Source organism: Oncorhynchus gorbuscha, unplaced genomic scaffold (assembly GCF_021184085.1).
Source record: "Oncorhynchus gorbuscha isolate QuinsamMale2020 ecotype Even-year unplaced genomic scaffold, OgorEven_v1.0 Un_scaffold_35:::fragment_2:::debris, whole genome shotgun sequence".
NCBI classification, from domain to species: domain Eukaryota; kingdom Metazoa; phylum Chordata; class Actinopteri; order Salmoniformes; family Salmonidae; genus Oncorhynchus; species Oncorhynchus gorbuscha.
The window spans coordinates 624,307-639,881 of NW_025745210.1; the positions used below are offsets into that span (position 1 = coordinate 624,307).

At 42.4% G+C, this 15,575-nt stretch overlaps 1 protein-coding gene across 2 annotated transcripts; it reads left to right on the forward strand.

Annotated features, from left to right (window-relative positions):
• Positions 1–692: 692 nt before the first annotated feature.
• On the forward strand, positions 693–14,710 carry LOC124017946 (probable ATP-dependent RNA helicase ddx6). 2 transcript variants are annotated; one of them, XM_046333185.1, is made up of 13 exons: positions 693–807; positions 2,281–3,325; positions 3,420–3,524; positions 3,645–3,774; positions 4,371–4,517; positions 7,991–8,085; positions 9,655–9,777; positions 9,946–10,074; positions 11,497–11,613; positions 11,743–11,806; positions 11,908–12,009; positions 12,153–12,364; positions 12,646–14,710. In XM_046333185.1, the coding sequence occupies exons 2-12, from the start codon at positions 3,086–3,088 to the stop codon at positions 12,359–12,361; spliced, it is 1,461 nt and encodes a 486-aa protein (XP_046189141.1). In that variant the 5' UTR covers positions 693–807; positions 2,281–3,085; the 3' UTR covers positions 12,362–12,364; positions 12,646–14,710. The 2 variants fall into 2 exon arrangements, with proteins under 2 accessions (XP_046189141.1, XP_046189140.1); XM_046333184.1 differs by lacking the exon at positions 693–807 and adding an exon at positions 816–1,274.
• Positions 14,711–15,575: the final 865 nt, after the last annotated feature.

The window sequence follows — 15,575 nt, forward strand, 5'->3', positions numbered from 1 at the left end:
GTACTGTTTGTCCATTTTGAGACGCCGTAGCCAGTTACAGTTCCTCAAAATAGTCAGAATGTATCGAAGATATCCCAATAAATATGTCATTCATTTTTACATTTTTACCGAATAGATCTTAGACACGCAATTGTACATCTGACTAAGATTGTGTGTGCAGTATTTGTCAATTTAAAAAATAGCATGAAAACGAGTTGTCTCTGGTTGAATAACAACAAAGACTTTATTGAGGAATCCCTACTGTTGACCAATCACCGACAAAGGGGCGTAGACAACGGCACCGAAATTCGGCTTTCCTCCAGAAAATGTTTTAATGTGCCCGAACAGCCAAAAAAACCCTCACCGAAGTCCAAAACTAACACAAATGTCGTCATAATATGTACACGAACTTTACCGAACTGTTTCGTCTGGGAAGCAAGTGTTTTACCGTAGGGACGTCCCAAGGAACCCATATAGCGCTATTCATTTTGAGTTCGAAACAGGACACGTTGATTGGATAGTTCAATGTACCTGCGCAGCCAGACGAACGAAGGGTTCTATTAGTTACCACAGCCACAAAGTCAACGTGGTTATATCGTAAAAATGAATTAAAAATAATAATAAATTATTTGTAAGGTTAGGCATACGGTTTAACAGGTTAAAATCACATTTGAAGAAGATAAATGGGTGGGGCTTATTACTTTGCGGCTGTGGCAACTAGTGACGACCCAGTAGGAAAGCGAAAGAGACAACCAGCTGAAGGCGAGCGTGCGGCCATGTTGAATTGTAATTTTGTTTTTAAAGAAGAGACAAAAGAGAGACAAGTCGGTGGGTTTCACGAAACTGGAAGCAGATAGCGCTAACCAATTTGAGTTCGAAACAGGACATGCTGATTGGATAGTTAATGTACCTGCGCAGCTAGACGAACGAAGGGTTCCATTAGTTACCACAGCCGTAAAGTCAACACTGGTTATACCATAAACATGCATAAAAATAGGTTTATATTGTTAGGCATACGGTTATCAGGTTAAAATCACATTTTAAGAAGATAAATTGTATAAATGGGCGGGGTTTAATACTTTGTGGCTGTGGTAAGTAGTGACGACAGTAGGAAAGCGAAAGAGACAACAAGCTAAAGGCGAGCGCGCGGCCATGTTGAATTGTCTTTTTTTTTTTTTAAGAAGAGACAAAAGAGAGACAAGTCGGTGGTTTTCAAGAAACACAAACAGTATCATAATACTTGGAACATTTGCTTTAATTAAGTTAACGAGAGAAGACGTCCGATGAACATTAAGGTAACATATTGTATTTGTTTGAAGTAGCTGATAGTGCATGGGCGCTCGACTGCCTAGGCTAGCATGTTTGAAGAACGAGAATCGACCAGTCAGGCTACGCTTAACGTTATTTATTATAGTTAGCTAACTAACCAGCAATGTTTGCAAAGCGAACGTGCTAGCTAGTTATTATTTTTTTACTTTATAAAATCTGTCGACTATCTAAATTGCTAGCCTCAACTCGGACTTGTGTCGTGAAGTTACTGTTAGCCTCAAAGTTGTCAGTTAAACTAACTCGGCCATAAACTTCGATTAACACGTTATCACAGCTAGCTAGCTAACGGTAGTTGACTAGCTAACTTCACAGCTATAGCTTGGTACGTTCGCTTAGCTAATCTACTTTACCGGGCATTTAATGCCACTAGGTAGCTAGTTAGTATCCACGTAAAGTGTGCCTATCGTTAACGTTACTGTGGTCACACAACCAATCATTAGCCCTCTAACGTTTGCTGGTAAACCAAATGTGGCTCTATGTTGGCTGTTCAATTAATTAATTGTCTCACGAGTACACTAAGCACCAACTCGGAGCTAACGTTAACTGAACTATTTTGTTGAGCTCAGTCCTAGTTTGTTAATGTAGTGTTTTATCACAGCCAACTTGTGTGTAACTAACGTGTGCTCGTAACTTCTTAGGTTTTGGATCTTGTTAAAACAGTTTTCCTGTTGCCCCAGACCACTGCACTTGGCAACTAGCTAATTACACTTATCATATCGACCATTTTTACCACGTAACCTAACTAGCTAGCTAAACACCTTGCTAGTCTGTCCAGTTACCTAGTTACACGTTAAAGCTAAAATGCTCAAGTTTATCGCTAATCGAGTCTATCAGGAAATTAACATGTTCTATCATTTAAAGTACATAGTTAGTGGTTGTTTTTGTTTAGAAGTTGGGACTTGGTTTCATTAATAATTTAGACATGTAACATTGGTGTTTTTGTCCTTGTGCTGTTTTGTTGGTTTCGTGCAGGTAACCTGGAGTTGAATGCAAATGCAACTAAGGGTGTCAGCTCCACATCTACCACAGCAAAAGCAGAGCACAACAGCAGAACACACATTGTGACTGTCCAAGTGAACAACACAAAGGGTTGGGACTATTACCCTCAGTGTTTTGTACATGTCATTTTTTGAGGTTGCCAATAGCAAAATTGCCTCATAATACACCAAAAACACACCAAGTTGAAAGACTCAGAAACATAGGAATAGTTCATGTGAATCAGAGGACAGTACAGGTCTGTTTGAATGTAAAAGCACTTGAGACTCTAACAAAGAAACGTACAACCACTTCAGTCCATGAAAAAAGCTTAAAAGGTCTTTGAACATAGAAACAATATTAAAAACTTAACAGGTTGTTGTACACAGAACTTCAGAAAGGGCATTTGTCACCAGGAATAAGACTGCTTCAGGATAATTTACTTTAGATGTTTGAACTCTGTTGAATTCTGAAACATGTTCACATAGGTTTGATTTTGAGCGGATATATGATCAATTTATTCATATAAATGCTAATTTCTCCCTTTTTGGGGAGCGTCTTGTAAATATACCATTTTCGTATGCCAGACTCTTCTTTTCAAGAGGTCTGTACGTATAAGTGTATACATAAATTCTTTAAATTAGAAATCCTGAAAAATAGGTTTTAGGTTTTTTTTGTGAATTAAATAACACATGGACATTAGTTCCACGAGTGGAAAAACAATCTCTAAGGTAACAGTGAACAAAAAAGTTTAGCTGAGTGACTAAGGAATTGGCAGACTGAAGGAAAAGCTCTCTAAGCCATGTCTACAGCAAGAACGGAGAACCCAACATCCATCATGGGACTGAACAAGCCCAATGGGCAGTTTAGAGGACCACTCAAGCCAGTTGGACTAACATCAGGATCCCTGGCAACTGCCCCACAACCAGATGCCCAACAGAAGGGAGGTAACATTCCCCAGGGCAGTGGGGGCATCCGGTTTGGCGACGACTGGAAGAAGTGCCTGCAGCTTCCACAGAAAGACTGCAGATTTAGAACATCAGTAAGTCCTAGTGACACATTCACAGTTTAACAAAGCAAGCCCATCAATCAATAATGACCCTAGCTTCAACCTTGACCTTCTACTCTTTCCCCAGGATGTGACATCGACCAAGGGGAATGAGTTTGAGGACTACTGCCTGAAGCGGGAGCTACTGATGGGGATCTTTGAGATGGGCTGGGAGAAACCATCTCCTGTACAGGTGACTTCCCTCTGCTGCTCTGACCATGACTATATTGGAACTTTGTTGAATGTGTGTTGGTGTTTGCTCATGTTTGTGGAACTGTCTCTCTCACCACCCTGTGTCTGTCTGTCTCCCCAGGAGGAGAGCATCCCCATTGCTCTGTCAGGAAGGGACATCCTGGCCCGGGCTAAGAACGGCACCGGGAAAAGCGGAGCCTACCTCATTCCTCTCCTGGAGAGGATAGACCTGAAGAAGGACCACATACAGGGTGAGAACTGCACCAGCTGCTATTCAATACCATTTCAACGTCAATCCATGTCATCTCATTTGCTTGTTTTAATCAATGTTGGTACAAAGTCCGTCTATGAAATCTGCCCTGAATGTTTTATGATTAATTTGGCCTATTGTGATATAATCACTGGTGAATACTCCTATGTAGTTGCCTGTACAATTCACTAGATTGATGCACAAGTAAGCACACATTCAGTGTATGGAGAGGGCATTGCTAAAGCTGAGTACGCCTGGTGGGACACGGAATCTCTGACATATGGACAGACCCACTGTCACAAACCTAACGCCCACACACAGTGTGCTGTAATAGAGCTTGAACACGGGAACAGTATGCCACAGATTCATAATGTCAAGGCCACTTGAGTTTAGTGAGTTGGATAAATTACATTCAGTTAAGCCAGTGCCTGAGCTCATTACCTGTCATGGAAATTGGGCCTTTTTTAATGGTCTCCGGTTATAGGTTATTTATTCCAATTTATTTGTGGAGATCGTTTTTCTCTTGTCCCTCATTCCCCAAACCCCTTTTTCTCTCCTCTGTCCTTAAATTTCTTCCTCTCCCCTTCCTCTCCGCAGCCATGGTGATGGTTCCTACTCGAGAGTTGGCCCTGCAGGTGAGCCAGATCAGCATCCAGGTGAGCAAGCACATGGGCGGGGTCAAGGTCATGGCCACCACAGGAGGCACCAACCTGAGGGACGACATCATGCGTCTGGACGAGACTGGTAACTGCTACTGGGGACAGGCAGTCGAAAGGGTTATAGTGGCTGTAGTGTAGTAACCAATGTGTGAAGAACTGCAGCTGATCATAGTTCTACAGATACTATGGATATTGTTTGCTTGTGTGACTGACACTGAACTGTGTTACTTTAACTTTACATCTAGTTTGGCTGTTGATCAAGAGACTTGCCCATGTTACACAACAGCACATTGTGCAGCTCCTCATTATGTGCCTTTATATACTGTACTTACTAGGGCTGTAATGATAAGTCCCCGATTCAAATGTTTGATACACTACATGACCAAAAGGATGTGGACACCTGCACGTCGAACATCTCATTCCAAAATCATTGGAATTAATATTAGTCCTCCCATGGAGCAGTTGGCATTCTCCTGGTATCGGCCAAACCCAGATTAGTCCTTAAGACTGCCAGGTGGTAAAGCTTGATTCATCACTCCAGAGAATGCATTTCCACTGATCCAGAATCCAATGGCCTCGAGCTTTATAACGCCACTCCAGCTGGCGCTTGGCATTGCGCATGGTGATTTTAGGGTTGTGTGCGGCTGCTCGGCCATGGAAACCCATTTAAAGAATCTCCCGACGAACAGTTCTTGTGCTGACGTTGCTTCAAGGTAGTTTGGAACTCCACAATGAGTGTTGCATCTTCAGCACTACCACTTCATTGCTGAGCCATTATTGCTCCTAGATGTTTACGCTTCACAATAACAGCAGAAACGGTTGACCGGGGCAGCTCTAGCGAGGCAGAAATTTGATGAACTGACTTGTTGGAAAGGTGGCATCCTGTGACGGCGCCACATTGAAATTCACTGAGCTCTTTAGTAAGGCCCTTCTACTGTTACTGTTTGTCTATGGAGATTGCATGGCTGTTTTTATACACCGGTCTGCAGCGTGTGTGGTTGACATGGCCAAATCCACTCATTTGAAGAAGGGTCCACATACTTTAGTGTGTGTATATATAGTGTGAGTTGTTTGATCCGCTGTAACGATAGGTCCCTGATTCAAATGTTTATAGTATGAGTGCATTGATCCACGGGACCCCAAACAGATCCAAATGTAGCATGCATTGTCAGAAAATCTATTCAAACATTACGAATCGGCGGAAAACTTTTTTTTTTTGTTCAAATATTTTATGGCAACCGTGTTGTCTCCTTCAGTGTTGAACTGATTGTTATGTTGACCGTCATTGATCTAAAGTAATTTTGCATGTCCAACCCCAGTCAATATCAGTAGCCTTGTCCTGTGTTCAGCTTCGCACACATTTTCTATTTTTTTTAAAGTCAAATGCACTTTGGTAGGTAGGTTACATGCTGATCAGGGCATACATTCGATTTGATTTGGATTGTTCAAGTTCACTATCAGCAGTAGTTTTGCTTAAAACAATCTGTGTGGTCAGTTTTAGGTGTAAATGGTAAAGTTGATAATTTCATAATGGGGACAGCAATCACTTTTTCTACCCGTACTACATGGTCGAAACTAGAGAAGAACACAAGCTCACTCAAGAGTCCGTTAACCTCCAAACGGTCTAAACCAGGGGTATTCAACTCTCACCATACGAGGTCCGGAGCCTGCTGGTTTTCTGTTCTACCTGATCATTAATCACACACGCCTGGTGTCGCAGGTCTAAATCAGTCCCTGATTTAGAATGAATAAAATGCAGTGGAACTGACTTCGGGGTCCAGAGTTACGTTTCAGGAAATTGGCCGATTATGAGAAGGGGGAAATACAAAGTTGTGTTATATATTCATTGGCTATGTCATAGCAAGATTTCTTTTATATATATAAAAAAAAAATATATATATACACATTACTAGCTCCTCTAACACTTAATCGGCAAAAATGACATTCATTGGTGGGTGATTTTCCTTATGGCTCAGATCAGATGCCTACAAGCATCATTTACACACAGCCTAGTGGTTAGAGCGTTGGCTGGATTGAATCCCCGAGCTATCATGGTCAAAATCTGTTGTTCTGCCCCTGAACATGGCACTTCCCTGGTAGGCCGTCATTGTAAATAAGTATTTATTAACCTTTAACTAGGCAAGTCAGTTAACCTCTTAGCGCACGGATCCCGATTACATGATAAAAATCAACAACATGCGGGGAAGTTGGAGCGAGCCAAATTCAAATGAGAAAATCCTAATATTAAACATTAATGAACATACAAGTGTTATACATTTAAAAGCTTAACTTCTTGTTAATCCAACCGCGTTGTCAGATTTCAAAAAGGCTTTACAGCGAAAGCATACCGTGCGATTATCTAAGGACAGCGCCCCGTATACAAAGGCATTAACAGTTTCCAAACCAGCAAAGGCGTCAGAAATAACAATAAAATAAATTGCTTAACTTTGAGGATCTTCCTCTGTTTGCAATCCCAAGGGTCCCAGCTACACAACAAATGTTTTTTTTTTCAATACGGTCCTTTATAGCCCCAAAAAGTCAGTTTAGTTGGCGCGTTTGATTCAGTAATCCACTTGTTCCACAAGTTTAACTTGCATACAATGGAATAATGCTTAAGTACATTTCCAAGAAGAAATCCTAAACTTTAGCACGGCTAAACTGTTGTCTTGAGACATGGATACTTTTGTAGCCATTAACGTTTTCTTGCGCCACAGACAGTTGGCTACTGAACATAGCTAATGTTAATGTCAATAGCCATGTTGGCTATAATGTCTTTACACGTTAGCTATGTTAGCTAGCTAACTTACCGGTTGCGCAGTTCCTCTACCACCTACACCTACTCCTCCAGCTGGTCCACATGAATGGTCTCTCAGCTCCCTTCTTTTTTACGGCGTCACTGTCCCTTGCCATACCCCCGACGGCACAGACACTCGGCCACTCAAGCCCATCCTTTATTTTTGGTCTCTGCAGTGACCCGCAGTTATCAAGTCTCCCCAACAGCAACATTTTCCTGGCTGCTCTTTCCTCCATTTCATCTCTTCTCTTGGTTATCTGTTTTTGATTTTGATATAGCTAGTCTGATGGCTATAATGTGTGAAGAAAAATAACCAAATCCGATCATCCCTGTCACATAGGCTTATTTGTTTCAAGAACGTCACTGTCAATGCCACATGATATTTACAAAGTTCCTAAGAACATTTTGAGGATTTGCTTTTACGAACTATCTTATGAACTTACAATTTTTTTCCCCCTTAAACGTATGTTTTTTCATGTTTTGTGAATCCGGACCCTAATCTTCAGTTTAGAATGCAATTTGATTAATCAGCTGTGTTCTAGGGATGGTGTCACACTTTCTCCAATCAGGCCCTTGAGGACTGGAGTTGCCAACCCTTCTCTAATCAAACCGAGTCACACTGAATCGTTTCAGACTAAAACTTATCGTACCTGTATCGGAGACAATTTGTCTGGATGCGTAACAAATCGTCTTAAAGGGGAAAGATGCACATCCCTAGTACTTGATGTTTATTTTCATTTTCTTTATCTCGTCCCTTGTCTCAGTGCATGTGGTGATAGCTACACCAGGCAGGATCTTGGACCTGATAAAGAAGGGAGTGGCCAAAGTGGATAAAGTCCAGATGATGGTGATGGATGAGGTGAGTGTCGCTGGTTGTTTTATTAAAGCGGCATATGTTATGAAATCTGGAAAGTGTATATACTCCGTAGTTGCACGTTTAGTTTTTCTACAGGAATAGTATTGGTTTAATAAGCCAAGTGAAAGTAGCCCCACTTTGCCACCTACTCTCTTCGAACATAAACTCAGAAAAAAAAGAATATCCCTTTTTTTCAGAACCCTGTCTTTCAAAGAACGTCACAGATCTTCATTGAAGGGTTTAAACACTGTTTCCCATGCTTGTTCAATGAACCATAAACAACAATTAATGAACATGCACCTGTGGAAAGGTTAAGACACTGACAGCTTACAGACTGTAGGCAATTATGAAAACGTAGGACACTAAAGGGGGCTTTCTACTGACTCTGGAAAAACACCAAAATAAATATGCCCAGGGTATTCTGCTCATTTGCGTGAACATGCCTTATGCATGCTGCAAGGATGCATGAGGACTGCAGATGTGGCCAAGGCAATAAATTGCCATGTCCGCACTGTGAGACGCCTAAGACTGCGCTACAGGACGGACAGCTGATCGTCCTCTGTGGCAGACCACGTGTAACAATGCCTGCACCGGATCGGTACATCCCAACATAACACCTGCGGAACAGGTACAGGATGGCAACAACTGCCCGAGTTACACCAGGAACGCACAATCCCTTCATCAGTGCTCAGACTGTCTGCAATAGGCTGAGAGAGGCTGGACTGAGGGCTTGTAGGTCTGTAGTGAGGCAGGTCCTCACCAGACATCACTGGCAACAACTGTGCCTATGGACACAACCCCACTGTCACTGGAATAGACAGGACTGGAAAAAAGTGCTCCTCACTGACGAGTTGCGGTTTTGTCTCACCAGGGGTGATGGTCGGATTCGTGTTTATCGTTGGAAGAAATGTGTGTTCTCTGGAGCGGAGTCGAGGTGGAGGGTCCGTCATGGTCTGGGGCGGTGTGTCGCAGCATGAGGTTGTCATTGCAGGCAATCTCAACACTATGTGTTACAGGGAAGACGACCTCTTCCCTCATGTGGTACCCTTCCTGCAGGCTCTCCCTGACATGACCCTCCAGCATGAAAATACCATACTACTATTTCTGTGCGTGATTTCCTGCAAGACAGGAATGTCTGTGTTCTGCCATGGCCAGTGAAGAGTCTGGATCTCAATCCCATTTAGCACGTCTGAACTTGCAGGTGCATTTGGTGGAAGGTTACCCCACTCTATCACAGGAAGAACTGGCAAATCTGGTGCAGTCCATGAGGAAATGCACTGCTGTACTTAGTATCTGGTGTGCCCACCAGCTGCATTGACTGTGACCTTTGATTTTGACCTCCCCTTTGACCTCAGGGACATATTATTCAATTTCTGTTAGTCACATGACACGAACTTGTTCAGTTTGTCTGTTGTTCAATCTTATGGTCATACAAATATTTACACATGTTAAGTTTGCTTAAAATAAACGCAGTTGACGGTGAGAACATATATTTTTTTTGCTCAGTTACGTTAATGTGCTGAGGCTGCACTCAACTGGGGTCATCAACAAATGTGTCCTGACTCTCTCTAGGCAGACAAGCTGCTGTCTCAGGACTTTGTGGTCCTGATCGAAGACATCATTAGCTTCCTGGCTAAGGGTCGTCAGATCCTACTCTACTCTGCCACCTTCCCCATCAGTGTGCAGAAGTTCATGGTGAGACGACTTTCCTTGATAACTGGGGGCTATAGAGTACGAGAACAGTGGGAGACAAAGGGGAAGATGTGCATGGAGATTCAATGAGATGAGTCTGAATTAAAAGTTGACAACTGAATTGTCTTTACTTTCAATTGCAATATGTTTACCCCTTTCCCCCCTCTCCAGGCGAAGCACCTTTCAAAGCCCTATGAGATCAACCTGATGGATGAGCTGACACTGAAGGGCATCACCCAGTACTATGCCTACGTCACTGAGAGGCAGAAAGTCCACTGCCTCAACACCCTCTTCTCCAGGGTGAGTCTATCTAAAGCTGTGGAGGTAGTATGTTGAGCTACATACAGTGCATTCAGAAAGTATTCATACCCCTTGACATTTGTCACATTTTGTTACTTTACAGCCTCATTCTAAAATGGATTACATTTTTTTTCCCTCATTAATCTACACGCACTACCTCATAATGACAAAGCAGAAACAGGTTTTAAATTTTTTTTGCAAATGTATTAAAACAAAAAAAAACGGATATGTATTCAGACCCTTTGACGGGAGACTAGAAATTTAGCTCAGGTGCATCCTGTTTCCATTGATCATCCTCTATGTATAAAAAAACTTGATTGGAGTCCACTTGCTGTAAATTAAATTGATTAGACATGAATTGGAAAGGAACACGCCTGTCTAGAATTGTCCGTTGAGCTCGGAGCCTGGATTGTGTCAAGACAAAGATCTGGGGAAGGGTACCAAAAATGTCTACAGCATTGAAGGTCCCCAAGAACAGTGGCCTCCATCATTCTTAATGGTAGACTCTTCCTAGCGCTGGCCTCACGGCCAAACGACAATCAGGGGTGAAGGGCCTTGGTCAGAGAGGTGACCAAGAACCTAATGGTCAATCTGACAGAGCTCCAGAGTTCCTCTGTGGAGATGGGAGAACCTTCCAGAAGGAAGCATCTCTGCAGCATTCCACCAATCAGGTTTTTATGGTAGTGGCCAGACGGAAGCCACTCCTCTGTAAAAGGCACATGACAGCCCGCTTGGAGTTTGCCAAAATGCACCTAAAGACTCGGACCATGAGAAACTAGATTCTCTGGTCTGGTGAAACGAAGATTGAACTATTTTGGCCTGAATGCCAAGCGTCACAACTGTACGGCTGGTGGCAGCTTTCCTTCAGATAAGCATGGTTGGTGGCAGTACCATGCTGTGGGGATGTTTGAACGATGAACGGAGCAAAGTAAAGAAATCCTTGGTAAAAACCTTCACTCCAGTCTGACAACCTGCTCCAGAGCACTCAGGACAACATTCCAAGAGGACAATGACCCTGCGAACACAGCCAAGACGACACAGGAGTGGCTTTGGGACAAGTCTCTGAATGTCCTTGAGTGGCCCAGCCAAAGCTGGTCAATTTTATTCCATTTTAGAATATGGCTGTAATGTAACAGTGTGGAAAAAATTCCCGATGTCTAAATACTTTGAATGCACTAACTGCTTAGCGAGTAACCTTAGGTCCCAGAGATGTTGCCTCATGTTTTGCTAGATACTAACTCAAGGTGGGTTGGAAATGTGTTCCGTAACTGGTCCTTTACATACACAGTCAGAAAAGCTCGTTCTTTCAGTCCTAGAGATATTGACTAATGGGAGAGCAGGAAGCAGTTTTTCATTCATCTGGGTCATCCATCAATTCATAATGAGTATGTTGTCTCATCAATGTATCTTGTTCTCCAACAGCTCCAGATCAACCAGTCCATTATCTTCTGTAACTCCACCCAGCGGGTTGAGCTGCTGGCCAAGAAGATAACCCAGCTGGGCTACTCCTGCTTCTACATCCACGCCAAGATGATGCAGGTCAGCTCAGCCGGCCCAGCCACTTGCACTTTAGATGTAGACCGCATGGAATACCTTCACATTAGACAGTGTGTAGATCTGTGTAGCCATGTTTTGCTAACCCTTGCACTGGTTTTGCCTTTGAAACAGGAGTATAGAAACCGTGTGTTCCATGACTTCAGAAACGGACTCTGCAGGAACTTGGTCTGCACTGGTAATGTATTTTACTCTTGAGTTGAGTGATTGCTTGATTGAATTTATTTGTATTTTTATAACTGAGACTGATTGTTAAATTCTCTTGCCCTCCCTGCTTAGATCTGTTCACCAGGGGAATTGACATTCAAGCGGTGAACGTAGTGATCAACTTTGACTTCCCCAAGAACGCTGAGACGTACCTGCATCGCATCGGCAGATCAGGTGAGACCATCCACTACATTTTCATCACGCTGTCAAATCAGACCTACTGGAACATCATGGTCTTCTCCAGCTACCATCTGCTTTTCTCCTGGGTAAATAGTGTCAAATATAAGCCTGGTGTCTATTTTTAACACCTTTTCCAGGGAGGTTTGGTCACCTGGGTCTGGCCATCAACCTGATCACCTCTGAGGACCGCTTCAACCTGAAGTCCATCGAGGACCAGCTGGTGACTGACATTAAGCCCATCCCCGGCAGCATCGACAAGGGTCTGTACGTGGCGGAGTTCCACTCTGGCGACCCAGACGCAGAAGACGAGATCAGAGGCAAGGACGGCGAGTTAAGCGCAGCATAAATGGTAAGGTTTGACCATGTATGCAGAGATGAGTCTCCCATTATAGAAAGCTCTCGGTAGTTATTTCACCTTTTGTTTATTTCATCTGTTGAGTCCTTTGAATCCTTGCTGGTCAGTGGTCATATAACGAAATAATTGTGGGCATTAGGGCCTGAACTGAGAAACGGTTGTCATGTTCAGCCTGATAAAAGATTCTCGGTGGATAGGATTGTTGAATAGGCTTTGCTTCTGCTTCTACAATTTGAAAACATTGGTTTCTAACTGGAGCCTTATCTCTTTTCCAGGAGAACAAGAGGCGTCTGGCATTCATCACACCATCCCCTGCTGCGCACAGACATTAAGTTTAGTTTCTGACTGAATATTTAAACAATTCTACAGGATGCTTTTTCTTTTTCAGAGGGGCAAAGTTTATAGCAGTGGTCAGTTTGTTTTGTCACAGTTTACAGCTGTTTTTTAAACAACATGATTTGTATCCAACCTGCCAACTGTCAATAATTTTCTAAGTCTGCTGACTTTCTGTATTGTCAGTGTATCATTGTAGTGGCTTCTAATACAGTCACATTTCATCATTTCCTGTTGAAAAGGCCCTCCTCGCTTGTCAGGTTCACTTCCTATAGACTTATTTCTGAGCAGATGACTGTCGAGGAAACCAAAGCTGAACATGTTGATAGGGAATAATGGATTTACTCAAAAAACCAAAAGGACCCCCTCTGCTTTAACAGCTGTCTGGGGAATGCTATCATGGTGCTATACGGTGGAAATACGAATAGAACTACATTTTAAAAGTTTCTTTGTTTTTAAGTGTTCGTGCTGTGACTTTAGTCATACATGAAAGGCACCTACATGAATAGTTTGTCGCAGACGCACACTGATGAGTATTGATTAGTTTACTTATTGTTTGTTTATATTTTACAGCCTCCTTAGTGGGCTATGGCACCAGACAGACTCGTAACTCTTTGGGGCAACAAATCCCTTGGACAAGGAGATTATGGCAATAGAACCTGACACGAAGAGGGCATTGATACAGGGCAAACATTTTATTTGGATACACTGACTTACTGACCCCCCCCCCCCACCACATTTTTATTATTTCTTTAGACATGCTGAAGCCAGTCATCTTATTCTATTGCTCTGACTCTTCTGTTCATCTCTCGCACTCTTAACTCACTCGCGTGCCTTAATCTAACCTCCGCTCAGTGTTCATACTGTACGTCTGAATGGATCTGTCTGTGAACCAGAGCTCCAGGAAGTAGCTTGAAAGTTCTGTTCTAAAAAGAGCTTCTGGTAATGTGTTCTTTAGCTCTCACCTCAAGTCAGTGCTTGTTTTCTTAGCTTCCCAAAACTCTCCTAAGTGTTTTTAATATGTGGAGTTGTTGAAACTGATCTAAGGTCAATTTTGCATCCCCTATCCTAGTGGTTAATATTAGAATTTTGGGGATGAAAACCTGACCCTAGATCGATCTGTAGCTTTTCAGAGACACCAGGGAGCAGAAATGGTCACAGGGTGGGGGACCCTAATCTCTAACTCAAGAAGGGGTTTGTTACACTACTGGCAATTGTCATTGAGGAATCCTAGCATTTCAGTCATATTTTCTCACAATTGTTATGCAATATATTTTTCCTCTTTCGTACAGCTATATTGGGTAGTCTGACAGAGGAATGGTTGTGTTGAGGGAAGATTGTAGCAGTACTGTCATTGGCTACAGTACAGATCTACTTTTAAAAGGATAAAATATTGCCAAATACAATCTTATAGCGACAACCCTAACAGATCCTACAATCTTCAACATTAGAGATGTAGCAGATGGCTGGCCTCCGCATTGAGTTTAGCACCAGCAGAACCAAACAAGGACCATTGTCATGCATTATTTAAACAGCCTACAATACTGAGCACTGTTTCCCCCCATCTGGCTCTGGAGTATCCCTGTAAATACTGGAGTTAATTTAACTTATTCCATTGTCAATTATCCTCAATTGAGGCACTTGAGCACTGAAATGGGACTTATGATTTGAGCATTGTCAAGTGTCTGTGTTTAACCAATTAATAACGTTTTATCTCAGCACACCAGCTGCCCACAGCAACAAGCGATAGCTTTGGGACAAGGCTATAAAATGGGCAAGAGAAGCAACATTTTCCAGGGGTACTCCAGGGCTGACTATGGTAGACTTGATGACTTTTTTTTTCTATCCAACTTATTTGGTTTGAGTAATGCTCCTGTTGTCTTTTTGGCAGAGGTCACCTGCTGAGCTGAAGTGGTAGGAGGATGGCTAAGCAAAGTTTATTCTTGTGCCAATTGTGTCAATGCCAGCACCTTTGAAGGAATCAAATAAAGGCCTGCTGATTCTCCATCCCTGTGACCAAGTCTGTGTCTTCATCACACTGAATGTTATTTGTTTCAAGTAACACATTTTATCAGTGGTCAGTTAACATTGTGGAAAGTATGCATAACCTATTTGGCATAGGCCTGTCATGAAACTAGCTATATGTATACATTTTTATTTGCTAGGGCAGATGTGGTGTTAATGATAAATTGGGAAAACATTCAAGATACCATAATATACAGTACCGGTCAAAAGTTTGTACACCTACTCAGAGTTTATCTAGATTTTGTCAAATATTTTTTTTAAACTAATTCCTACATTTGTAGAATAGACATCAACTATGAAACAAAACACAATCATGTAGCAACCAGTGAAGTGTAAACAAACCTAAATATTTTAGATTCTTCAAAGTAGCCACCCTTTGCCTTGACTGCTTTGTACACTCTTGGCATTCTCTCAACCAGCTTAATGAGATGGTCTTTAAGCAGTTTCCACATGCTGATCACTTGTTGGCAGCTTTTCCTTCACTCTGTGGTCCAACTCATTTCAATAGGGTTGAGGTAGTTTTTTTGTTGTAGAGGCCTTAGTTATCTGATGCAGTAATTCATCACTCTCCTTGGTCAAATAGCCCTTACACAGCCTGGAGATGTGTTGGGTCATTTGTTCTGTTGAAAAACAAATGATAGTACCACTAAGCGCAAACCTAGTGGGATGTTGTATCACTGCATAATGCTGTGGTAGCTATGCTGGTTAACTGTGCCTTGAATTTGAAATCAGTATCACCAGCAAAGCACCATCACACCACCCTCATGCTTCATGGTGGGAACCACACATGCGGAGATCACCCGTTCACCTACTCTGCGTCTCAAAGAAATTTTTTCAAATTTGGACT

Bases quoted from the DNA above. Each gene is read 5' to 3' on its own strand.
- LOC124017946 (XM_046333185.1), top strand. From the start codon at position 3,086: ATGTCTACAGCAAGAACGGAGAACCCAACATCCATCATGGGACTGAAC. The intron at 3,775-4,370 runs GTGAGAACTGCA...TCCTCTCCGCAG, and splicing joins GAAGAAGGACCACATACAGG to CCATGGTGATGGTTCCTACT. The intron at 10,075-11,496 runs GTGAGTCTATCT...GTTCTCCAACAG, and splicing joins TCAACACCCTCTTCTCCAGG to CTCCAGATCAACCAGTCCAT.